The sequence below is a fragment of the Mustela lutreola genome, chromosome 1 (genome assembly GCF_030435805.1).
Source record: "Mustela lutreola isolate mMusLut2 chromosome 1, mMusLut2.pri, whole genome shotgun sequence".
In the NCBI taxonomy this organism is placed as follows: Eukaryota; Metazoa; Chordata; class Mammalia; order Carnivora; family Mustelidae; genus Mustela; species Mustela lutreola.
This window is the reverse complement of record NC_081290.1, coordinates 260733474-260759943: the sequence shown is the minus strand read 5'-3', so window position 1 is coordinate 260759943 and position 26470 is coordinate 260733474. Positions and strand designations below refer to the sequence as shown.

General features: G+C 36.2%; 1 protein-coding gene across 1 annotated transcript in view; it reads left to right on the top strand.

Moving 5' to 3' along the window:
• The first annotated feature begins 898 nt into the window (after positions 1-898).
• The window catches only part of CSTF3 (cleavage stimulation factor subunit 3), a 68941-nt gene continuing 43369 nt past the window's right edge, over positions 899-26470 (top strand). Inside the window, exons 1-3 of the mRNA XM_059139104.1 lie at positions 899-1107; positions 16354-16455; positions 16578-16673. Of these exons, the coding sequence (XP_058995087.1) occupies positions 1081-1107; positions 16354-16455; positions 16578-16673 (225 nt within the window). The 5' untranslated portion in view covers positions 899-1080. The remainder of the gene's footprint in view (positions 1108-16353; positions 16456-16577; positions 16674-26470) is intronic.

The window sequence follows — 26470 nt, the reverse complement described above, 5'->3', positions numbered from 1 at the left end:
ACACAAGCAGAAGCAGGGAGACAGCAAAGAATAAGACGTGTATGGGAAAAGTTTAGGTTTACTTTGGCATGTAGGCCACTATCCCTGAGGAGAATGAAAGCAGACACAGGATGACAAACTTTCACCTGAAATTAGTTTGAGAAGAGACCCGTTCTCACTTAATCTTGGGCTATGCCACACCCGCTCTGAGCGCTTTTACGTGCACACCTTATTTAAATTGCGGGTACTACTTTTTATTCCTATCTATTGGCAAAGAAACTGCGGCGCGGGCAAAGTTAAATTGCCCACGGTTACTGATCAAGTGAGAGACGCAGCCAGGATTCAAACGAATGGAGTCTGGCTTCAGAGTCTGACTGCTTTTACCTCCACTTTGCATACGAAGAATCATGGTGAGATGCTGAGCTTAAAACCCAGGATTTACAGACGTTAAAACCTTAGACACAGTAGGAGGTAGTGGCAGTACATATTAATATGGGCTCGATCTGTTCCTCTTATCCCTAAGAAGCATAGAAAGCATTAGCTTAGACCATAGAAAACCGCGATATATTCCCTAACTCCAAAATATAAAAGGCATTTAAACTTAGCATTGTCCTAAAACGGCCAGTTTGCCTGAACTAAACTGATTGTCAGTCAGGCTTCAAGAGCGGAAAAACCAGGTTCCACAGCTTGGTAATTAAACTCCAAAAGGCGCGCGAGCCTCCAGGCTAAACAGTTTCGCGCCTCCCAGCCGGTTACAGCCAGCTCAGCAACAGCTCCCCTAGCCCAGGGTCGTGACGTCAGCACAGGCTTTGGGCCCCCTTCTGGATTCTCTCTGCATCTGCGCGGCCGAGTAACTGGCGAGTCGCGATCTTAGCTCCGCCCACTGCCCCGGAAGTTAATGCAGAAGCCACACCTCTCCCCTCATCCGGCTGGGGCGCAGCCATTTTAATTCATATCTGAGTGGGCGGTGGCGTTTCGTGTTGGCGGTCTGGCTCCGCTGGGCAGGGGGTAACTTTACTGGTTTGGGGTGGTTTTTAGTTTAATTTCTCTTTTCTAGCTTCGCATCGCGGGCCAGTTCTCCCTTTCTAGTCAACTGAGGCCATGTCAGGAGACGGCGCCCCGGAGCAGGTGAGGAAAGAGAGTGGTGGGGCCTCGTGGCGACCTCTTCTCTTCAAGTCTGTGTTCGTCCGAGTACTCCAGCCATGTTCGCCTGAGGAAGCAATCGGGGTCTATTGGACCCGGAGAACCGGGTATAGGACAATGTGGGAATGGGGAGCAAGGGCTGACTTGAGATCTGAAGTTATTTTTTGGCTTCTCTGCCTTAGGCGTTAATACGAACAAATATTTAATCAAGACAATAGCCAGGAAGCTGCTTCGTCCTGTTTAGTTAGGTTCATGGGACTACTCCTGTGAGATACCTTCCTTTGATACCATCTTGATACTAGGGTGGTTCGGAATTGATTACTTTAACGTGTAGTCGCTGTTTTCGAAAAACTTGACAGTGTTTCCTCTGCCACCTCTCCGATATACCACGAAATAGGTTATCACTTTGAGAAATAATCGGAGATGAAACTCATCGGGAGAAATCTAGTCTCTTGCCAGTGCGAATGAAGAAGGAAGCAGTGTAGGAGAAAAGCATGGTTTTGCCGAGATTAAGGAATTGTGTGGCTTGATTCTGCTTCCTTTTTCTCTTTATTCTGTACGCAGTTCATTTTCGTTTTTAAAGCGACACAAATATTGCAGAATTTGATAAATCGGAAATGAGAAATCGGTTTCGGCCACTGTAAATAAAAGCGTCCGCTTTAGTACTGGGTGTAAGTGACTTATAAATACTGTAAAAATCAGGTATTTAGTAAAGTGATTTGTTTCTTTTGCACTTTGTTCAGAATTTGGGTAAATACTACCTTTTAGTTTGAAAGAGGAAACTGATAGCTTATGAGAGATGTCATTCCATTTGTTTTTTCGATTTAAGTCCTGCTATGTTTAGGTAAATAGTTTTTAAAAATGGAGGCTAGCTAGACCTGCAGAGCCTCAATTTCCTGAAATTTCCCGTTGCCGTGGTAACGAACTACACTTAGGTTTTTGTTTTTTAAATTCCCAGCTTAGAAGGTAGAGGCTGTTTTGGAGGTTGGCAGAGATGAGGCAAAGTTGGGAGTTCTCTTGAATGGTCTGGGTGACTGTAAATGTCCTTATGTCGGGAAAGGCTTGCTAAATTAAATTTTGTGTTTGCTTGTTGACTGATTTCAGTACTGAAATCCCATTTACATTTTACATGCTGTCACAATGCCCAAAAATGCAAAGTCTCCAGTCTCAAAATTATTTTATCAAATCTGTTTATATATACCTACCGGTTTTCTGAGATGGGCTCATATTTTGTCACTTGAAAGGTGAGGAGTAGTGATGTTCTAAGATTTTATTGAAAGTTTCCAGAACTTGTTAATCCCTAAATTTATCTAAAATTATAAAGACACTGAAATGTCATGACCTTGAATATTTCAGAACTGTGGTGTTTTAAAAGGGGGAGATGGTGGTGAAAATTTACAGGAGGAGAAATTAACCTAAAAGTTTTACCGTGCAAAGTTTAGTACATAGAGAAAAGTTGGAAGTGCAATGAATGCTAGCAATACAGTTCTTCACCTAGAATCAGCAGTTGTTAACCGTTTTCCCTACTTGTTTTATCTCTGCATACATACTTATTTGAAAGTAAGTTGACACATATTTCAGCCCCTTAAATTTCATCATTCTTTTATATAAGGACATTGATGCAGTTATATAACCATACCGTTTTCTCACCTCAGAAAATTAATGGTAATAACGTATCATTTCTGAATCCCACTTTCTGTTCACATTTCCCCAGTTATCGCCAAAATAGGATTCATTGGATTTTCTTTCTTTTTTCTTTATTTTCTTTTACTTTATTAGAATCTAATTTGGGTTTACATGCATCATTTTGTTGTATCTCTTGAACAGTCCCCCCCACCCCCTTTTCTCCCAGGGATTTTGTTTGTCTCAAGAATCCTGGACAATTTTCTAGTAGAAACTTCTCATTTTCTGAGTTGATTTGATTTTTGTGTGTGTGGTATCATTTAACTTGTCCCTTTATCTTTTGTTATTTCCTGAAAACTTTGTGTTTGCTTAGGTCTAAAGTGAGAGCTCTGTTAATATTTGGCTTAAGTATTTTTGGGTAGAATGGTATAATGTTACATCAAAAGGCACTTCATGCCAAGTAGTTAGGTTGTTCCACTATTAGTGATGGTTAAGTTTGATTATTTGGGTAGGATGATGATTCTGGGTTTCTTCATTGTGAAGGATTATTTTCTCCTTTGCAGTTAGTAATCTGTGGGTTGATTTTGTGATCCTCGATAACCTTTGAACTAGTTATTGTCCATTAATAATTCTTGAATAAATCAGTTTTTACATTGGAGGTAGAGAATGGTGGTGTTCTAATTCTACTCGGTCTTTCTGACTGGCTCGTATTCTTCTGTAAAGAATTTTTTTCCTGGGACGCCTGGGTGGCTCAGTTGGTTAAGCAGCTGCCTTCGGCTCAGGTCATGATCCCAGCGTCCTGGGATCGAGTCCCATATCGGGCTCCTTGCTCTGCAGGGAGCCTGCTTCTCCCTCTGACTCTGCTTTCCACTCTGTCTGCCTGTGCTCGCTCTCACTCTCTCTCTCTCACAAATAAATAAATAAAATCTTTAAAAAAAAAAAAAAAAAAAGAATTTTTTTCCTTTCTCTTTTTTAAAAGATTTTATTTATTTTGGAGAGAGAGGATTATTTTTCCTTTTGCAGTTAGTATTCTGTAGGTTGATTATGTGTTCCTCAGTAACCTTTTAACTAATTGGTGACTGTTTAGAGGAAAGATCACCTAAAATGAGCTGAAATGATAGACAAAAAGAGATTAAATACAACTGAAGAATCATTAAAAAAAAATCAAAGCCACTCTGAATGGGGCGATTACTTTGGAAAGATGCCAAAGGATGTTATGGACAAAGAATATGGCAAGATAGTTGTAGATTTCTTTTAGCCTCATAACATTGAAGCTCAAAAAAAAATTTGGTTGAACCAACCTGTTGGTATCTGTTTTTCAAAAATACGGATGGTCAAAAAAAAAAAATACGGATGGTCATTACTTTCTTGGTACTGAATCTATAAATTTGTGCCCTCTGAAATGGGGAAATAATTGTAAACAAGCAGGATGGTTTGCTAAGATTTATTGTAGTCTTTTTTTTTAGTCTTTTTTTTTTTTTTTTTTTACCTCTTGTGAGGAAGTTCCATTTTTGCATAGAGAGCTATTTAATTTACCTTGGCATTTTTCATCAGTATTTATTACTGTTTTTGTCAGTTCGGTGATGACAAAACTATGTGCTTGTAGGTTCCTCTCTACTCCCTAATGAAAACACATCTGGTTCATGTGTGGAATTATGGCTATATTTTTGTCTTGTGTGTGTGTCTCTGTGGATATATTATCTGTGTATATACACACACACACACACGTACGTTAGTGCTTGGTTCAGCTTTTTTTTGGTTCAGCTTTTGATTGTGTTCTTTTTTAGCTCCATTTTACCTTGTGCAGTACCCCTACAGCATTTAGCTGTTGTCTGGAGTTCCTCCACTGGGTTTGTATGTGAGCTGAAAGGACTGCCTTATTTATTCATCCTTGCATCTAGGAATCTAGGAAATTCTGTTTTGATACTTAAAGGTGTTCAGTAAATTAATGGATGAATTTTGCATTTAGGCTGTATGAGATACATTAGAAATTCCCATAGAATTTAATTTTGGGAGGAAGAAAAAAATAATTTGGGCATAAGAGTGGGTTTTTTTTTAATGTTTTGTTAGATAAGAAGAGGGGAGAGTAATGTGTTCAGCCAGGCCAATTCATATGAACCTTTAAATCCCTAAAATTGTTTCTGCACTCATCTTTTAGAAATAAGACTTCATTTTTAAAATAACTTATAACCGACCTAGAATTAGGAACGCCTATATTGTAAACAAAATGATCCTCACTTTGGAAAATTTGCATAACCTGAAGAAGCATAATTATCAGTAGTTCTTAATGAGAGGAACTTGGGGCCATAAGTCATTGTCGTCTTTTGGTGAAAGATAAGTTTAGGACAATGTGGAAAATAATGAAAAATGTTCCCTGCTATATACTTAACTAAGATGAAAGATGAACGCATACAGTGTTGAAACACAAAACCTGGTTTAAGGTTTTGTTGGGCAACCATTACTACTTAATAGCATTTTAAAATATTTTTTAAAAAATATTTTACTTATTTATTTGAGAAAGAGAGTGCGTAAGAGAGAGCATGAGAGGGGAGAAGGTCAGAGGGAGAAGCAGACTCCCCTCGGAGCTGGGAGCCGGATATGGGACAGGATCCCAGGACTCAGGGATCATGACTTGAGCCAAAGGCAGTCGCTTAACTGGCTGAGCCACCCAAGCGCCTATCAAAAACAGTTTTAAACCCAAAATGGAGGGGTGCCTGGGTGGCTCAGTTGGTTAAGTGTCTGCCTTCAGCTCAGTTCACGATCTCCAGGTCCTGGAATTGAGCACCGTGTTAGGCTCCCAGCTTGGTGAGGAGTCTGCTTCTCCCTCTGCCTTTCCCCTTGCTTGTGCTGCCTCTCTCTTTCTCTCTCAGATGAATAAATAAAATCTTTTTTTTTTTTTTTTTTTTTTAAGATTTTATGTATTTACTTGACAGACAGATCGCAAGTAGGCAGAGAGGCAGGCAGAGAGAGGAGGAGGAAGTAGGCTTCCTGCAGAGCAGAGAACCCGATGTGGAGCTTGATCCCAGGACCCTGGGATTATGACCTGAGCTGAAGGCTTTAACCCACCTGAGCCACCCAGGGGCCCCTGAATAAATAAAATCTTTCTTTTCTTTTCTTTTTTTTTTTTTTTAAGATTTTATTTATTTATTTGAGAGAGAGAGACAGTGAGAGAGAGCATGAGCGAGGAGAAGGTCAGAGGGAGAAGCAGACTTCCCATGCAGCTGGGAGCCCGATGCGGGACTCGATCCCGGAACTCCGGGATCATGACCTGAGCTGAAGGCAGTTGTCCAACCAACTGAGCCACCCAGGTGTCCCTGAATAAATAAATCTTTAAATAAATAAATAAATAAATAAAGCCAAAGTGGATTGGATGGGGGTGGTAAGGGAGAGAGAGGGCCAGGTATATATATTAGATGATGTGTTATTTGGGCCCAATTAGTTTTATCAGTTTTTAACAATCTTTCTGTTAATAGCCTTTCCTACTTTTCTTCCTCCTGTTGTGATACTCGGTATTACAGTTTGGGGCAGCCAAAATTGAGTTCATCTTTTTTGTTAATATTTCCACCATGTAGAATACTCTAGTTGGCAATAGTTGTTCCTAAGAGAGACTGATCTGTGTTTATATAAGTATTGGTTTTCCTTAGAAGTACAGTAGAAAGGTGCTGTGTTAAGAGAGATTGCATTCCTTCAGCATTAAGAATGTAGGAATTTCAGGAATACAGCTTACATCCCAGATAGACTTTCCAGAATTGCAAAATCTGTGTTGAGGTGTTTGTACCTATTAAGTGGATAATTGCCAAAAACCCTTCATAGTTGTAAGCTTTTCTGCCATTGTCTCTAAATCTTTTCTCTGTAGATAAAGACCTGCCTATGAATTTGAGTCTTTTTGTTTTGTTTTGCTTGGCAGTTGGTAATGGAGTGAGAATTTATGTAAAAATTGATTTGAGTTAGCAGATTTTTAGATTAATGGATAGTTTATAATCAGTAAATACTGAATAAAGCCAGAGGACAAAACTGTGTCCTAACTGATGATTTGCTAATGTTTTATTTAGTTTATTTAGTGAATTAATATCTTGGCTACTTTTGGTCTAAAGCCACATTTTTTGAATTCTAAAAGATTCAGATTTTTATTTGTAGTTGCAGCTGTTTGTTTCCTAGGGAATTAGTAAGCAGATTTAATAAGCATATATTATTAGTATCATTATTTAGGCCAATAATCTTTAGCGTGTTTTTTCTTGAGTTTTGAATTGTTTACATGTTTAGTAGATTTCTAATCTCTGGAAGGGCTGAAGGGATGATATGCAGAATACATAATCAGATTCATTTACCCAAAAAAAAGAATCTGGTAGAGTTCTGTTGCACTGGTAAAGGAACACACATAGGACTGAACTGGCATTCAGTCCTGATGTCACCTGTCACATAAACTGCTTTTATTCTCTAGGCATATGAATCGTCTCAGTTACTACTTGCAGATAATCTTGCAGCGTGCTACTCTCGTCTATTTTTAATTTTGAATAAAGGTTAACTATCAAGGGAGACTAAAGACTTCACATAGATAGTATAATTTATGCAGCTTTATTAATGTTTTAGGGAAAACATGGAATGACAGGTCTGATGCTACTTTATTTTTAAAGAAACAACTTTTGGAAAATGTATGTAGAGAACAGATTAGTTAGGTTTGTCCAAATGGAGTCTGTGGCCCATTGTATCATAATTACTTCGGTGCTTTTATAGAACTATAGGTGCATACATCTTAATTTCAGACTTATTATTACAGATTCTGTAAGTGAGACTTGAGAATCTTCATTTGAAACAAGTACCATGGGTGATTTTTATGTAAAATGTGCAAACCACGTAGAGGTTGAATATATCTGAACCTTAAAAGTTGTTTTTGAATACGTTCTTTATAAAATAAGTGGAGGAAAAACTGCAGATTATTTGAGGATGGTAGGCTTTTGATAGTCTTTTGTGGTTTTCCTCCCTGTAGTATATTTAGTCAATCATTACCCTTAATAGTGGGAAATATTCATTATAAAACCACGTTAGGACTCATCCTCTAGTTCTGTTCGCCTTGGTCAAGAACTGTTTATATAGGTTTAAATCTTTTAATTTACCATCTTCTCCCCTATACTTTCGTTTATCCCTTGGATTAAATTTTCACTGATACTTAATTTAGGTATGACCTCTAGCATCACACCCTCCCCATTTACCACAAAAATAGCTATATTCGGAGGAAAACTACCCCCCCTTTTTTTTTCTGTGAAAGTTACACTTCCCTGGTGGGGATGGGAAAAATAAAAATTAGATTATTTTATTCTTTCAGTCATTAATCATTTTTGTCATCCCCCCCCCTCCGCACCTGAGTTAATTCACCCCCTAATATTAGTTAAGCTGCCATATAGAAACCGGTATGCAGTTTCAGTAAAGTTTAACTTAGAGTTTTTCGGAGGCTACATCAGCTATCCACAATTATATGAAAAGCCTATTAAAAGTGCTTTTCCTTTCTCATCTACATATATAGTCATATACTTCATAACTCTAGTTACATAGTCATACTTCATCCGAAACGATATACTGCAGTAGATTGAAAGCCCAAGCAGATAATGTCTTCTATTCAGCCAGACATTTAAGTGTCACGAAACCATAAAACTGCCGTTTTGTTCACTAATTATTTTTTTGCTTTGGAAAATATTTTTTTTTTTTTAAAGATTTTATTTATTCATTTGACAGAGAGATTACAAGTAGGCAGAGAGAGAGAGGAGGAAGCAGGCTCCCTGCTGAGCAGAGAGCCCGATGCGGGACTCGATCCCAGGACCCTGAGATCATGACCTGAGCCGAAGGCAGCGGCCCAACCCACTGAGCCACCCAGGCGCCCTGGAAAATATTTTTAAATAAATTTTTTTTTTTAAGATTTTATTTATTTGACAGACAGATCACAAGTAGACAGAGAGGCAGGCAGAGAGAGGGAAGCAGGCTCCCTGCCGAGGAGAGAGCCCGATGCAGGACCGATCCCAGGACCCTGAGATCATGACCTGAGCTGAAGGCAGCGGCTTAACCCACTGAGCCACCCAGGCGCCCAATAAAGTTACTTTTAAATGAACTAAAATTTTTTTCTCAATTTTACTATCTCATGATAATCTTGATAGATACAGCCACATTTTTAAAAATTTTTGTTTGGTTCTTCAGTTTTTAAGACTGTAGAGTGATTCTTTTACAGAAAGTTTGAGAACCATTGAAATGCATGTGTAGTGTATGTGAGGCCCTTGTCAAATTCTGGTTCTCTGGGCTGGCTTCACATAACAAACAAAAGATTAATCATAGAAAGTGAAAAAACCCACTTAATAGGAGGAACTTTTTTTTTTTCTTATTTGACGACAGAGATCACAAGTAAGCAAGAGGCAGGTAGAGGGTGGGGGGATCAGGCTCCCTGCTGAGTAGAGAGCAGGAAGCAGGGCTTGATATCAGGACCTTAAGACCACGACCTGAGCCACCCAGGTGCCCCTGGGAGAAACTTTTTATAAATCTGGTGACAAGGGACTTGTATCCATAATACAAAAGTCTCTTGCAATTCAGCAATGAAAAGATAACCCAATTAAAAATGGGCAAAGAATCTGAAAAGACATTTCTCCAAAGACAAATGGCCTATAAGAACATCAAAAAAATGCTGAACTTCATTCACGATCAGAGAAATGTAAATTAAAACCACTTTATACCCAGTAGGATGATCAGAATCATCAAAAGACAAGTGTTGGTGAAGATCTGAAGAAATTGGAACCCTCTTAACACTGTTGCTCAGAATGTAAAATGGTTCAATCACTTTGGAAAACAGTCTGGCAGTTCCTCAGTGTTAAAAATAGAATTACTGGGGCGCCTGGGTGGCTCAGTGGGTTAAGGCCTCTGCCTTCAGCTCAGGTCATGATCCCGGGGTCCTGGGATCGAGCCCCTTATCGGGCTTACCAGGGAGCCTCCTTCCCCCTTTCTCTGTCTCTGCCTCTCTGCCTACTTGTGATCTCTGTCAAATAGGTAAATAAAATCTCTAAAAGAAAAAAAAAAGAAGAATCACCATATGACCTATCAGTTTCACCTGTAGGGAGGGGTGTGTGTGTGTGTGTGTGTGTAAAAAACACAAAATGAACTCCACTCAAAAACTGGGAAACAATCTAAATGACCATCAGTAGTTAAATAAAATGTAGGATTTGTGGGATTATCCATATAGTGGAATTTTACTTGACATTAGAGAGGAAAATACTGATACATGATGAAACACGAACCTTGGAAACACGCAAAATAATAAAAGCTAGAAACAATAACATATTGTACAATACTATTTACATGGAATACCTGCACATATATGGAGACTGAAAGTAGTTTGGTGGTTGCCTAGGGCTAGGGCCTTGGGAAAGGTAATGGCTGTTAGGATGGTTCTTGTCGGATGATAAGATGTTTTTAAAAAATTTACTGTGAATTGTCTACTTTAAATAAGTGGCTTGTATATGATTATGCCTTTAAAAAGCCATTTAAAAAAAAGATCTTTATTTATTTTTTTTGACAGATCACAAGTAGGCAGAGAGGCAGGCAGAGAGAGAGATTGGAGGAAGCAGGCTCCAAGAGAGCCTGACGTGGGGCCTGACGTGGGGCTCGACGTGGGGCTCTATCCCAGGACTCTGGGATCATGACCTGAGCCGAAGGCAGAGGTTTTAACCCACTGAGCCACCCAGGTGCCCCCCCAAAAAGCCATTATTAAAAAGAAAATTTTAAAAGGTCATCGTGTAATGGATTTACCCTTCCTTCATACTTTTAGCCAGTTTTACACTTGTTACTATTCACAGAGAAAAAAATTAGTTGTCATGTTAGCAGTACCCTACTACTAGAAAAACAATTCATAGAACACATGCCAGAGATAGGTACTAAGTAACATTGTGTCCCTGTACCCAAAAAGAGTACATCATCTATTCAAAATTTTTCTGGGTTTTGTACCCATTTGAAATAGTGTATATTGGTATGTATCTTTGTATACACTGTACATTTGTGTTATTTTTCTAGGTTTTAAAATTATGCAAATCAAAGACATTCCCAGAGTCCAGCTGATACCATTGGTAATGCATGCTTTGGGAACTAGTCCAGCTTTTGTTCTGGTCATTTGATTTGGAGTTCCAACCTACTCCCCATTAACATTTCCTAAAGAATGATAATGGGATGATAGTTTATTCCAAAGACAAAAGCTGGATTTTTGTAGACTTTTTGAAATAAGTTTTGGGGATGTGTAACCGTGGGACAGCTGTGTTTTGGCTGTACAAAGCAGAGTTCCGACCTCATTCCATTTCAAATGAGTACTGGAAACTTGTCCTAAATTTTCTTAAACTGATCTATTCCTCTGATCCAGCAGTAGATTTAGGAAATAGTAAAATAATTCCATTCCTTTTTTTTTTTTTTTAAGGACTTATTTATTTATTTATTTATTTATTTGACAGAGAGAGACGGGGAAGCAGGCTCCCCGCCAAGCAGAGCCCAATGCGGTCCTGGGATCATGACCCCAGCCAAAGGCAGAGGCTCAACCCACTAGCCATCCAGGCACCCCTACTATTCCATTCTTTATGGAGGTCCAGTCCCCTTGTGGAATACTGGAAAACTGCTTAGATTTCCTTTGCCCTATAGAAATATGCTCAGGCAAGAGAGCAAAAGTGTTAACGCTGTTGGCTACCCAACTGGTTCATGATGATAAATGAGTTTTTGTTGTAGGAATTAAATGTGGCCATGACTACCAGAGTATATTCTGGGCGGTTTTGGTTAGCTTTCTTGTTAATTAATGCACTTGATTGAGAATTATCTATGTAGTTTGTTTTACGAACATTTAACTACATCCTTGCTAGAGGAAAAGAATTTAGGAGTGTAACAGATTTTAAAAAGAGCTGAGCCATAGTTCTTTCAGATTCTAAATGGATTTGGGGTAGAATTATGTAATTTAATTATTTTTCTTATAATGAAATGGGGTTATTATTTAATGAGTGATTAATTTTTTTTTTTTTTTTAAACATCTGCTCTCCAGCATCCTTTGCCTGGGTTCGTAGGTCCATTGTAATCCCATCCCCCCAGTGTCTGGTTAGAATTTTAGGGGTTCTATGAAGTTGGATGGAGGAAAATATTTTTACTAATCTTTAACTGAAATTGAAACTTTCCGTCTATTATGAAGGTAGGCAAGAAACCACACTGGCAGTGTTAGCAATAACTACTAGACATAAATATTCCAAATATTATTGTTTTCATCACTAGACTTATTATTAGATCTTGTTATTTAATATGTTAAGTATCTATTACTGTGTAAAATTTTGTTTAAAAATATTTCAGTAATTATATTTCAATATAATTGGTTTCCTTTGAGGTCTCTCACGGTTCATTTTGTGTATTTAAGAACAGTATTCTGAGAGGGGTACCTAGCTGGCCCCATCAAAAGCATGTGACTCTTGATCTTGGGATTGTGAGTTCAAGCCCAACATTGGATGTAGAGCCTACTTAAAAAAAGAAAGAAAGAAAAAGATTTTTCTGAGAAAGAGCCCATAGGCTTCAGTAGACCATTGGAAAGTTCTGAGGCAAACAAGAACAGTGAGGAAGCCCTTGGAGAGCTGTGGTTTTCACCTGAGGCTGCACATTAGAACCATCTAGGGAGTTTAAAATATATATATAGTGATAAAAAAGTAAAAGTAGTGATGGTACACCTTGTCCCTAGAGATTCTCATTTAATTGCTTACATAGTGGGCCTTGAGCATCTTTAAAATCCCCTTAGCCCCAGGCGATTGTAATGTGCTACGGGGGATGACAATCACTAAAGGAGTGGCATATTTAGCAAGGAGACATTTATACTTTTTGCTGTGATTTTGCTGGTTGAATATTAGACACTATCTTTTGAGTTTCTCTCTTCTTTTACAGATTGTGGTATACATTACCTAATTTGGTAGGTTAATTTTCAGCAGGTGGATCTTGAGTGTATAAGACCTTACATCAAACTGCTTTGAAACACTAGTTGTTAGCATTGATTAACTAAAGCAATTCAAGTATAGCTTAGCTCTTTTTTAGTTCCTGATTTAAAGTTCTGTATCACACTTCTTTTTTTTTTTTTTTTTTTTTTTAAGATTTTACTTGTTTATTTGACAGACAGAGATCACAAGTAGACAGAGAGGCAGGCAGAGAGAGAGAGAGGGAAGCAGGCTCCCCGCTGAGCAGAGAGCCCGAAGCGGGACTCGATCCCAGGACCCTGGGATCACGACCCGAGCCGAAGGCAGCGGCCCAACCCACTGAGCCACCCAGGCGCCCCTGTATCACACTTCTTATTTTATCATTAACATTTCATACTTGGTATCTTATAAACTAAGATCCTGGTTTTATTTTAAGATATTTTCTTAAGTTTGTTTTTTTAAGAAGTAAGTAAACTCTTTGAAAGTAGAATACTTTATTTTGTTGTATCCCAAAGTGTCCCTTCAAGAATGTGTGGCACATACTAGGCACTGAGCAGGTATTTCTTGGGTGAATAAAAATTAAAACAGTAGAAGAGTATATACATTGTAAAGGGAGTGTTTCCATGAGTCTGTCTCTGTCTCTTCCCAGCTCATCTCCCAGGTTTTTTTTTTTTCCACCCAGTATTATGGAGATAGTTCCATGTTGCTATCTATAGACCTTCCCTGCTCTGTTCTTTTTCCTGACTACAAATTACTCAATTTATTTAGTCAGTTCTTTTATATGTGATTATTTTAATTATTTTTAGTTTTATGCAACAGCAAACAGCCGAGTAGTAGTTCTTCAGTATACACCTTTGTGCATGTGTACAGTAGAAGTTGCCAAAAGTGGAATTCAGGGTCAACGTTCATGTTAAATTTTATCACATTACTATTTGCCCCCGCCAACAGTGTGAGAATGTCTTGCCAGTGTAATGTTGATTATAAAAACACTTTGGATCTCTGTCTTATGGCTTACATTTCTATTTTTTTTTCTATGAACTGTTCCAGTACATTGCCCATTTTGTGAGTTGCTGATCTTTTATTGACTGTACGTGAATAAATTTAGTACTTTGCCAAATATGTTGGCTATTTTTTAGGTTTGTCTTTTGACTTTGATAATTTTTCATGCACAATTTAAACAGAATTAAGTGTACTCTCTTCAAAGTCTTCTGAAAAGCCTTAGATCCACTTCAGTATGTTTTCCTCTCGTTCTTTTTTGTTATTAGTGTTTAAATCTCTGACCCATGTGAAATTTACTTCGGTAGAAAGGGTTAAATAGGAATTCAACCTTATTTTGATAAAGTTGACTGTAGTTATTCTGATAGATGGTTATACAGTTATTCTAAACCTGTGCTTTGAATAAGCCACTATTCTGATTTGAAATATCACCTTTATTTGTTCATTTTCCATATATCATTCTCTTTTTCAACTGTCATGAACCAGTGATTCATGAACCATTACCACACCATTTTGCCATGTCATTTTGTGTTTTAAAGTGTGGTTGGGACCAATAGTCCTCCTTTATTAAACTTTTCCAGTTTTAGTTTCTTGAGCTAGCCTACTTATGGAGCGCTTATATATTAGTAAATATGAGTTTCATACAAAATCACATTTTTTTTTAAAAAGATTTATTTATTTATTTGTCTGACAGAGATCACAAGTAGGTGGAGAGGCAGGCAGAGAGAGAGAGGAGGAAGCAGGCTCCCTGCTGAGCAGAGCACCGATGGGATCCCAGGATCCTGGGATCATGACCTGAGCCAAAGGCAGAGGCTTTAACCCACTGAGCCACCCAGGCACCCCTACATTGGTCTTTTAAAACGTGTTTTTCTTTCTAAATAAAATGTATACCTATCAGTGGTAGACACTAATTTATTCCAAAGAAGAGTGTACTACTTCCAGGTATATTTTTTCCCTGAACCCATGACTAAAATTTCTTCCCATCTGGGGTTTTGACATTATTTTTCTTTTTTCCTTTTTTTTTTTTTTTTTTTTAGGATTTTTTATTTATTGATTTGACGGAGACAGTGAGGGAGGGAACACAGCAGTGGGAGTGGGACAGGGAGAAGCAGGCTTCCTGCTGGGCAGGGAGCCGAGGCCGTGGCCTCATCCCAGGACCTGCCCCCCCCTCCCCAGGATCATGACTTGAGGGAAAGGGAGACTTGTTAATGACTGAGCCGCCCAGGTGCCCCTTGACATAATGTTTCTGTGAGTTGTTAATTGTCACTGAAAAAAATAAAGCTGTTAGGGGCAGTGCTTCCCTTTCTGTCTCCTCTTAAATATTATTCTGTATTGCCATATAGATTTCAAGAAGTCCTGTAAAAAGACAAAACACAACTTTAAAAATTAACATTTATCTGACTTAGTTGAATATCACTTTTTTCCTGGCACATAGTGGTATTCTTTTTTTTTTTTTTTTTTTTTTTTTTTCCTTTAAGATTTTATTTATTTATTTGACAGACAGCCAGAGAGTGAACATGAGCAAGGGAGTGGGAGAGGGAGAAGCAGGCTTCCTGCTGAGCAGGGAGCCCTGTGGGGGAGCTCAATCTCAGAACCCTGGGATCATGACCTAAGCTGAAGACAGATGCTTTATGACTGAGCCACCCAGGTGGTATTCTGAACAACAGTTTGAGTGGTACTTACATTTTTGCCTCAGGTGCTGGCTATTTTAGGCATTACTCTTTTTAGATTATATTTTTATAATAAAAATGAAACTGTTACCCACATGTGACCACTAAACATTTTAGTAGGATCTTATACCGCAAATTCCTTTTTAATAGTTTTAATGATGCTGTTTGTACAATTTGTGAATCGTGTTTTGAAAACCTTTACATCAAAATACAATTTCCATGTCATTTCATGCTTTTTCTTTTGTGGCTCAGGATGAATGCTCTATATAGCAGTGTTTCTCAAAATTGGTCCAGGGACCTGGGAGGTTCCTAAGACTTTCAGAGGATCTGTGAGTTCATAGTTTCATAATAAACTTTAGATAATTATTCTGCCCTTTCACTCTTAATCTCTTATGAAAGAACAGTGGAATTTTTACATGATGTGATATCACAGCAGATTGAATGCAGAAGCAGACAGAAAAATCCAGCTACCTACCTTTAAAAAAATCAGACACTAAACGGATTTGCAAATATATAAAATAGGATATTCTCACTGAATTTTTAAATTTATTTTGCATAAAAGCATTATGTTAACATGTAAATAATTTTTTATTGTACATGGATAAATATTTAACTCTTTCATCAGTTTTAATTTCTGATGTAAATATTGAACTAATCACATAGACAAAAGCTCTTCAGCATACTCAGTAATTTTTAAGAATATAAAGGGGGTCCTGAGACCACAGTGTTTGAGAATGGCTGCTTTATGTTTATGTAAAAGATGGGTTTGCTTAAATTTAATAATGGCTTTAAAAGTATGTAATCATTGAATTTTGTTTTTATGCAGGTGACTTAATGATAGCATAGTATATATAGATTGTAGAAAATGCAGGCCTCTTTTGTAAAAGGACATTTTTATGCTTTGTATTGGGGACTGATAACTGTGCTTGGATTAAATTAGGCATGAAACTTTTAAAACCGTAACATCAGTTCCTTATTTTTCTTTCCTCCAGGCAGCTGAGTATGTCCCAGAGAAGGTGAAGAAAGCGGAAAAGAAATTAGAAGAGAATCCATATGACCTTGACGCTTGGAGCATTCTCATTCGAGAGGCACAGGTTTAGTGATATAGGATTACATTTCCTTCTCTATGGGTCCAATCACACTACTTGGTTCTGCAGTAAATAATATTTTCATAATCTTAACATTGTAAATGCTGTTTATTGGTTTTCAATTTTAGAATCAACCTATAGACAAAGCACGGAAGACTTATGAACGCCTTGTTGCCCAGTTCCCCAGTTCTGGCAGATTCTGGAAACTATACATTGAAGCAGAGGTTAATATTTTATTTTATTTTTTCTTATATAGCATCTGATGGGAATTGCAGCATACACTAGAGTGATAGAAAACAAGTTAGGAACATAGATAGCACAACTAGGACAAGGAGGATTTAAATGTCTCTTGCCTTTATTTTGTAAAATAGGTTTGAAGGAGTAATTAAAGTGAATTTTTGAAATTTGGGTCTTTACAAGCTGATGATTGTTGCATTTTGGAGTTGCAACAACATTAAAACAGTTTCAATGGTATTGGAGTGCTTTAGCCTTTTATTTACTTGTCATGTGTCAATTTATTGCCTCCTGTGTCATTTATTTAGAACTCCTTTCTTTTTATTCCTACTTACAAACTAATATGAATGGTATTATAAGAAAATACAGAAATATTAACTTAGTTTCATAGGGTATATTGAGTGGTAAAATGAAACATTAGGTGAAAAATTATCTCAGGTTTTTGTGAAAATGCATGGTTTGTCAATAAATGTAAGCATTTTGGTAATTTAAAGATAAGGTTTTTTAATAGGATAAAGTTTACATTATTCAGGAATAAGCTAATGTGATTCAAATATGTGTAATCATAATTTACCCAGTGATACTTCTTTCTTTTTCTTGCTTTCTAACTGTCTTAAAATTTTACATCAGGCATGTTTATTTTAAAGAGTAAGGTCCTCATTCTTGATTATGATTAGAAGGGAGATGTTCATTTTTGACAACTGGAATTAGCAGTCAAGATGATAATAAAGCGTTAATGTATTGATACCAGTGGCACCAAGTAATCATCTTTCAGGTTATAATTTATTGGGATGGAAGGGGTGAGATGGGAGTGGTATCCACATTACAGTGAAAATTCTATCCATTTCTCTTTATAACTTATACTATGAAGTATTCTTATTTTGAATGTTAATTTTGTAATCTAAATTCTCAGCATTATCAAATACACTGCAGCCTCATAACATTTTCCATAATGACTAAAATTTGGTAATATATGGTTCTCTTTTGGACCTATTCAGAGCGCGTTAGTCACCAGTAGTACTAAACAGACTTCACAACACAGTGCCACCTGTGATGTGCTTCTCATAATGGAACCAACCAACACCCAGTTTTAACTGAGGCTACAGTGTACTTACTGTATTTGTGCTGTAGTTTATAGTGTATTACTTTGGGAGTGGGAGGGAATTACTGGACAATAGCAGGAACATATTGTGTGCGTGTGTGTGTGTGTGTGTGTGTGTGTGACATTTTTTGTGTGTGGTTGTGTATGTGATGTGTGTGTTTGTATGTGTGAGAGATTGTACCTTACATGGAGTTTGGTTGTGGTTTTAGCCCAAGACCATATCCTTAAGGTTTCATCACTTATCCTTTGGGACCATTTCTTTCCTTAATATATTTAATCATCAGAGTAGACTGGCGTGGAATTCACCAGGTGAGTGAGTAGGCCTGTCTGAAGTATGCTGAACCCAGTGCTGCTTTGTAATACTGATTAAAGCAAGGAACCTGGATCACCTGTACTTGGTCTGCATTCCAGTTTGATTTCACAAACACATTAGCTTATATGCAAACTCATCAGAAATGAACATAATTGATACATAATAGTTTTTGTATAATGAAACAGTACTTCCTTTAGTTTTAGAAATTTCTCGAATGTTCAGGTATTTACTCATGCATTTTATTATAGCATAAGTTAAACTGAAATAGGCAGTTAGATACTCCATTCTTTGAGTATGAACACACTATGTTTCTCCCATTTCCTAGCTAAAATACCAACTGCATTCTAAAAAAGAATCCTAAGACCAGATGTTATTTCAGGGGGCTGAAAATTGTCTACATAACAAGCTCATTCCATTTACTGTTTCAGAGCTGCTAGCAGTTGCCCAATTTATTTAATTGGTAATATTTGCAGTTATTTCACACACATATACACACAAATATGAATGTATGTATAAAACATCTTTTGAGAAAAATGGTGAAGAATATATATTAATGTGTGTTTTGTAAAATTGACATTTTTGGTTTAGGAATTAAAATGTTAAATTGCTGATTCATAAATGCATATCCTGAGCTGTGTTTTTCTCTTTCCTGATTTGCTCTTTATTTTTTTATTTTCACATTTTGTACTTTGTTTAGCCTGTAAGAGGCTAAAATATTCTTTGGTCATAACACCCATTGTGGCCTTTAATGTTTCTGGAGACACATGACCTTTTTATAAAACAGTAAAATCTGAAGTAATAAGAAATGTTTTCACATTAAAGGTAATACTAACAGCGTTTACATAACATCTTTGTATGCACTCTCAAGAAAATAAAGTTTTTTTTAATACATTCGTTGTAACTCGGTACTTCATGGCGGGAAAAATATGTTTCATTTATTTATGGTCAGCCAAACCACTGCATATGAGTCCTAATACATTTAGTTCTTTTCAAATGAAAATACATACATCACTGATAACGAGATAATTTTGCTTCTGCAAAGAAATTTGTAAATCTTCAGAACAAAGTAGCAAAAAGTGGTTTTTTGGGTTTTTTGCTTTTAAATTTGAAACCTCAGCATCAGTTGCAAATGAGAGTATAATATAAGTAATTTTTAGTGAAGAAGCTAATGACACTAATCTGGTATTTTTCATATTTGCCAGTGTATCAGCTTTTTTCTTCAGTGGCACCTGCAGTACCTAGCTACTTGTGTAAAATTAAAAGGCTAGCTTGTTACCTACTTTTAGTTTTTTTTTTGCTAAAGCATAGAAATTGTTGGAGATAAAATTCTTTGTGTCTAATGAAAGGACATTTAGGACCAACATCTATGTACTTCTTATAATTACATAAATTCAGAATTAGGCCAAATTACTTTGGTGTTTCATATGTTAATTGTATAGAAACATCAGATATAAGTGGAATACCCAGTCAGAGCCTCAGTGCTTTTTGGAGTAGTCCGAAGGGTTACTAAATTACAAAGTTGAGAACATTTTATGGTTTTGCCATATTCTTTTTGAAGTTCTTTTTTCCTGCTTGTGGTTTCTGTAGCTTTTCATGTAGCTAGGTAATCAGTGTGGCAACACTAAGATACAATATTTTACTGGTAGAAGTAATTTGTTTTGAATTGGGCCACATTCATAAGAAATTTTCCTACAAAAGGGTGATGATTTTTATTGGTAGCTGAAGGAGAAATGAAGAAGGTAATGCTGTTGGTAATAGCAACAATGTATTTTGCTATCTGTGAAAGCTGTAATTCTTTAATAAAAGTATGTAGAGAATTGATTGCTTTTTATTTAAAAGATTTTAAAAACTGAATCCTTATAAATGGGTTGTAAAGTATACATTTCAGTTTTTCGAAATAACCTTTCTACTTGGGAAAAAATGACTCTTAAAAATACCTTTCCTCTTGGAAAATGGAAGTGAACTCAGCATGGAACATGAGTGACCTAAATTGAAATAAACTTCTCCACTGTCAATACTGTTTTAATTCCTCTAAGTAGCAGTTCAAACTACTGTTAATCATGTTTTGTATATCCTGAGCAATGTGATTTTTTTTAATGCAGATAAAATTATTGCTTTATCATATAGATTATAATTTCTTTTCTATACTTCAGCTTGCAATCTCTTTTTTAAAAAACCTGTACTCTTTTCTTATAGATCTGCTCTTTTCCTGTTTGTAATAAATGTTGGTCCATGTCTGTGTGATTATTCAGATTGTACTCTAAACCACGACGTGATCTTTAACCTTTAGTTTCTCAAATGCATGTATAAAATGTAGTGTAGGGGTGTTAAAAAAAAAAACAAAAACAGGAATGATTTGCAAACACAGAACTGAGTGATCATATATCCGAAAGTGCTTTAAATAATTACATACTATTTTTAAAACAAAGAAGTTATTTGTGTGTTTACTATTAGGTGTAGCAAACTTTTATTTCGGGTTTTATTGAACTTACCTCGTCCATATTCCCTTCCAGTATTGTAGCATAGATGTTTAGGTTTCTCACTGATACTAACTTGATCTATACATTTTTGTTGTTGTTGTTCCCTTGAGGCCTTTTCTGTTTACCCAGGCAATGTATAATAAAACTACTTTGCAGAAAGATATAGTTAATTTAGATAATATTTCTTTTCTTAAAAATCTTATTTTCTATTTATCTTCTAGATAGTTTAGTATCTTATGTGGAATGTAGTGATTTATTTTCAAGCAAAACCTTGTACTAATGAACCTAATTGCTTGTATATTTCTATTTCTCCACTTCATAAAGCAAAATTACAATCTTTGAAGTCACTGATAAACATTGAAAATGCAATGCTCATCTTTTTTCCTCTGGAAAAGACTCAAATTTTTAACCCAACTTATTTATATTCTACTTTATTTTGTGTAATAAGATTTATGGTATATTCTGAAAATGGAAAAAGCATCTCTAACCAGATTTTAATAAAAAGCACACATACTCTAAAATTTATGGAACAAAAAGGACTATTTGGTCAATGCAGTTGTAGTTCCCTGTGGATAATGCTCTAGCCTAAATTTCTTGGGCATTTGTGGAATAACAATACTTAATATATAGTACCTAATAGTGTTGTTTTTTTTCAAGTGTGGGGCATCATACAAGATCTTAGGGGACTATTTTGGTATATGACCCACTTCCCCTATTCCAAGAGGTATTAATTAAAATTATGCTGCATCATGGTATCCATGAATAAACACACATAAGTCCTTTCTAATATTGTAGAGTAAAATCTCTATAACTGGAAATACAACTAATCCTAACAGAAAAGCCTTTTGAGGGTGCTCTGCATTTTTGGTTCTAACTTGAGCATAAGGAAACCAGGTGGCAATTAATTGACTTTCTCTTAAAAAGCAAAAAGACCTCTTGAAGCCAAAGGCTCAGGTATTTTTTAATGGGTTTATTGTTTTTGTTTAGTTTGTGCTTTCAACTTGCAAACAGCTCTTCCTTTTTGAATGAGTCTGGTTCAAGGCACTTCCAAGAACTGAAGATTTCTAACATACACTGGTGATGTCTATTAAAAAGCTGTATTTTGAAATGTGAACAAGAATGCATGTATTTGCTTGTAAATAATTAACTTTTTAAACTTTAATTTTTATTACTAAACAGTTGTGCTCTTAGCAACTTTGGAACAGAAAACAGTTGGTTGATGTAATGGCATAAATTGAAGTCTGTATAAATTTTTTCCCCCACATACTCAGAATCCACAGCAGTTTCAACAAAACTGTGAATATTTGCTTTGAATACAACTTGTTGAGAAACTAAACGACTTTTCTAAGGCTCAGGGAAGCATAACCTGGGGTAAGTTTTACCAACTTGTATGCTAGGAGACCCATGTGACCCCCCTCACCCCACAAGGAAAAATTTTCAATTTGGTAATACTGAGTGATCTAAATCAAAACAAAAATCTAATGTCAAAGACAGGATTGAAATGTAGTTTTGAGGGATGCCTGAGTGGCTCAGTTGGTTAAGCAGCTGCCTTCGGCTCAGGTCATGATCCCAGCGTCCTGGGATCGAGTCCCACATCGGGCTCCTTGCTCCGCAGGGAGCCTGCTTCTCCCTCTGACTCTGCCTTCCACTGTGTCTGCCTGTGCTCGCTCTCGCTCGCTCTCTCTCTGACAAATAAATAAATCTTTAAAAAAAAAAAAAAAAAAAAAAAAAAAGAAATGTAGTTTTGAAATAATGCTTTGAAATATATTAAGGCCAATAGAATAGTCCCAAAGCTTTTTTTAAGCTTTCTAATACTTTTATTTATGTGATAGAATGTGTTCAATTATGACCTTTTTTTAATACAAAATTTTAGTTTTAGCATATGCAGATAATATTGTTCGTCTTTACATATGTCTGTATGGGGAATAGTCTTTTTTTCTCTTCCAGTTGTGTGGAGACATAATTAGCATATAATACTGCATAAGTTTAAGGTATGCAACATAAAGATTCAGTACATACATATCTTGTAAAATGATACCCACAATATTAATACCCATAACCTCACATTGTACCAAGGGGAAGAATCTGGTAATGGGAACATTTTCTGTAACTTTCATGTTGAATTTTAAGAAAAAAAGAGTATTGACCCTTTTGCGATTATGATTTTCTTGAAAAAAATTTTTATTCAACAAACTGAATATGCAAGTATTGGATATTTAAACCCCAAGAGGACATTAAGTTTAAATCCATAATTCATAGCTGGAAGATAAGATGAATTAGTTTAGCCAACTCGTATGTGAGTGAAATAAATCAAGATATTATTCCTTAGAAGAAAAGTTTAGAAACTACAGTGTTATAGGATCACCTGGGAAACTTTTAAACCCTGCAGGTTTGGCAATTAGCATACCATTAATGCTGACTCAGTCTCCACAGGATGGGCAGGTGGAAACTCAGGTGTTCTGGCATCTAGTTTGGGGAATTGAGGCTTAAAAAGGCAATGATTGAATCTTATTGCTGTGAGTATGTTTCATACCTCACAGAATACTACCTGTATTTGAACTATAATGTGATTCATTAGTCTCCTGGCTTGCTCTTTTGACTACACTGTGATAAATCACTCAATATATAATCAATCTAGAAGTCATCTTAGAAGTGTCTGTTGTGTACTTGGTAGTATTCCCGACAGTATGGTGAACTATTTTTTTAGATCGGCAGGCAGGGTTGTGGTTGTTATTAATGAACTTCGACAGTTTTGTAGTTGCTAACTTAATCTGTGGGTTTGAAACCCAATTTTCTAACTCTGTAAACTTGTTTAAGATAGTATAATCATTTAAGTAACAAACTCTTGAATCCCATGTGTTTAGAGAGGACCACTTTAGCTGGAGAGTATGGCTTAAAATCACTGCAGGTTGTTTTTTTGTGGTTTGTTTTGTTTTGATAAATAACCCTTAACCCTTGAGAGTCTTTAAACAAGAACACCACCACATCTTACTATTTTCATATTATTAACCAATATCCATGCATTTAATTAGTACGTGACTATATATACTACTCACTTATTCTTTGGTGGGGGGAGGTTGGGAAATGGAGTGTTCCAACAAAGAACTGGTCATTATTTCTAGCTATTTTTGTAGTAAGGTTTCTGGATTTTTCACCACACAGGAGTGTATTGTTTCTTAACCATTTTTAACTGTTTCCTTATTTTAAAAAAAATTTTTCCCTCAGTGGCTTTTGGTAGCTTTTAAATCAAATAAGCCTTTTTAAAAAATAGTAATTTTATTATTTCCAGTCTATAGCTGTCCTTAGGAGAGTTGGTTCTTTTCATCTTAAAATTGAGAATTTTTGCATCAATGATACTTGTAGAAGAGCTGAAGTAATACCTAAATTTCATTAAACTTTAATGTCAAAATCTCATTACCTTAACAAACTATCTCATGAAAGTGTTAGACAATATTGTAGGAGGGAGTTTAAAAGTATTTGGGGGAAGATTGTCAACAAAAAAATGTTTCCTGTACTATCTGTACATTTATTTTAACAACTACTACCTTTTTTTTTTTTCAAAGATTATTTATTTATTTATTTGACAGAGAGACATCACAAGTAGGCAGAGAGGCAGGCAGAGAGAACGAGAGAGAGGAGGAAGCAGGCTCCCTGCCGAGCAGAGAGCCCGATGCGGGACTCGATCCCAGGACTCTGAGATCATGACCTGAGCTGAAGGTAGCGGATTAACCCACTGAGCCACCCAGGTGCCCCACAACTACTACCATTTTTTAAACTATTATTTAACTCATTTAATAAGTGATTTCTTGGGGTTTTGTTCTAATTAGGATACGTTAGGTGAGAAAATGCATAAACATCACTATTTAGATTATCATTTAGAGTGGAAGATTCAAATTGCATGCCAGTCACTGGGGATTTCATGATTTAATCAGCTTTATTATAGGTTGAATAGTAAGAGCTTTGCTTTTATCGGTTGTAAACTGCCGTTTTGCTTTTTTTAACTTGTTTTTTGAAAATACTTTAAACTTAGAGGAGAGTTTAAGGATAATACAAGAACTCTTACACATGCTTTGCCCTGATTGGCCAGTTTTCAACATTTGACATGCTTTATCAATCCTCTTTTTCCTTGAACCATAGGAGGTTGGGTTGCATACTTCACAACCTTTAATACTTCAGTGTATTTTCTTTTCTCTCTTTTTTTTTATAAGAGGCAGGGAGGGGCAGACAGAGGGAGAGAAAGAATCTCAAGGAGGCTCCATGCTGGGCATGACATAACCTGAGCCCAAGTCAAGAATTGGTTGCTTAACCCACCCAAGTGCCCCATTTTGGTGTATTTTCTAATAACAGATCTCATATATAAACATTTAAAAATTCTGGAACCCTATCATTAATCAAACTTTAATCTATAGTCCATGTTCTACTTTTATTACTGTTCTAATCATGCCCTTTATAGCAATTTCCTAGTGAGATTACCATCTTCAAAGTTACTATACATAATTGTCATTCCTCTTTAGTCTCTTTTGATGTTGAACTGTTCTTCAACTTTAGCTTTGGTATTTCCTCATCAGATTCAGGTTATATACATTATAGCTGAGAAGCTGTAAATAATTGTGTGTCCTCACTATCTCATCCAGAGGTACATGTTCTTACCGGTGATGTCCATGCTGACCATTTTCTCCATTGTATAGTCACTATTTCTCCTTTCGTCATTAATAAAATAATGGGGATATACTACGACTGTAAAAACTCCTGTTTCTCATCCAGCAACCACCCACTTCATTTGGAAATTTTAAACAGTTTTGTCAGGAATCATTGATGTTTTTCTTCTGACAGATTATCTAGTTTTTTTGTGTGTGTGTTTTTATTGTTGAGTGTAAGTAGGTACTCTATTCAATAGACTCAAACTTCGAGTATATTTGAGAACTGTTGGAGAGTGCCAGCTTTTCTTTACTTGCTTCCACATTTTTTTTTAAATAGTAACGTTTTAATTTTTAAAGATTTTGTTATTTGAGAAAGAGAGACATGAGCTGGGAGAGGGAGAAACAGGCTTCCCTGCTAAGCAGGGAGCCTGATGCAGGGCTGGACCCCAGGATGCTGGGATCTGAGCTGAAGGCAGACGCTTAACCAAGACTCCCCTCCACGTTTTTTTCTTTTATACAGTAGTTAGTGAATTCGAAAAAATGATTTACAGGATTTCAGTGGTTTGTGATTAGCAAGTTTTCTAAATCTCATATCTCATACTCTCAGTAATGCCTTTAAATTCTGTCATAAATCACATGGGGAAGATAACATTTGCTCCTCAATTCTTAGGTTTATAAAAACTTAACTAGTTTTATGAGAATCACTGTAGGCCACAGAAAATTAGTATCTTACTGATTTATTAGCCAAATGGCAAGTTATTTCAAATAAGAATATATATATATTTTTAAATCATCAGGTCTTTGGCTTTAAAACAGGTTAGGAAGTGAGTTTAAAAAGTCTAGAAAAGAATGAAAAGTTTCTAGATAAGTATTTCATTGTGTTTGCAAATGCTATATTCTTAAAGTACTTAAATAATTTCTTTACTGCTTGAGGCACAAATTTGGAAAGCTAACACTTTAAAGGAAATAATTTCTCTTTAAAGATCGCTTAAACAATAGAAGTGGTATTTTCCTAAAAGCTGGCTGTTTGATTATAAATTTGAATGGGTGAGTTCACAGAAGAGTGAGATTTACATTTAAAGAACATACATTCCAAGTCAAAAGAACTTACATATAGGTGTCTGCAACACAGTCCTTTAATTGTAGGGGTGGTTATTTGCTTTGTGTCTCAACTGCAGTAGTACATTTATTCCTGATTATCTGTTACTGCAACAGTGGCATTGTCAATTTTTGGTAGTGCAGAAAAGATGTT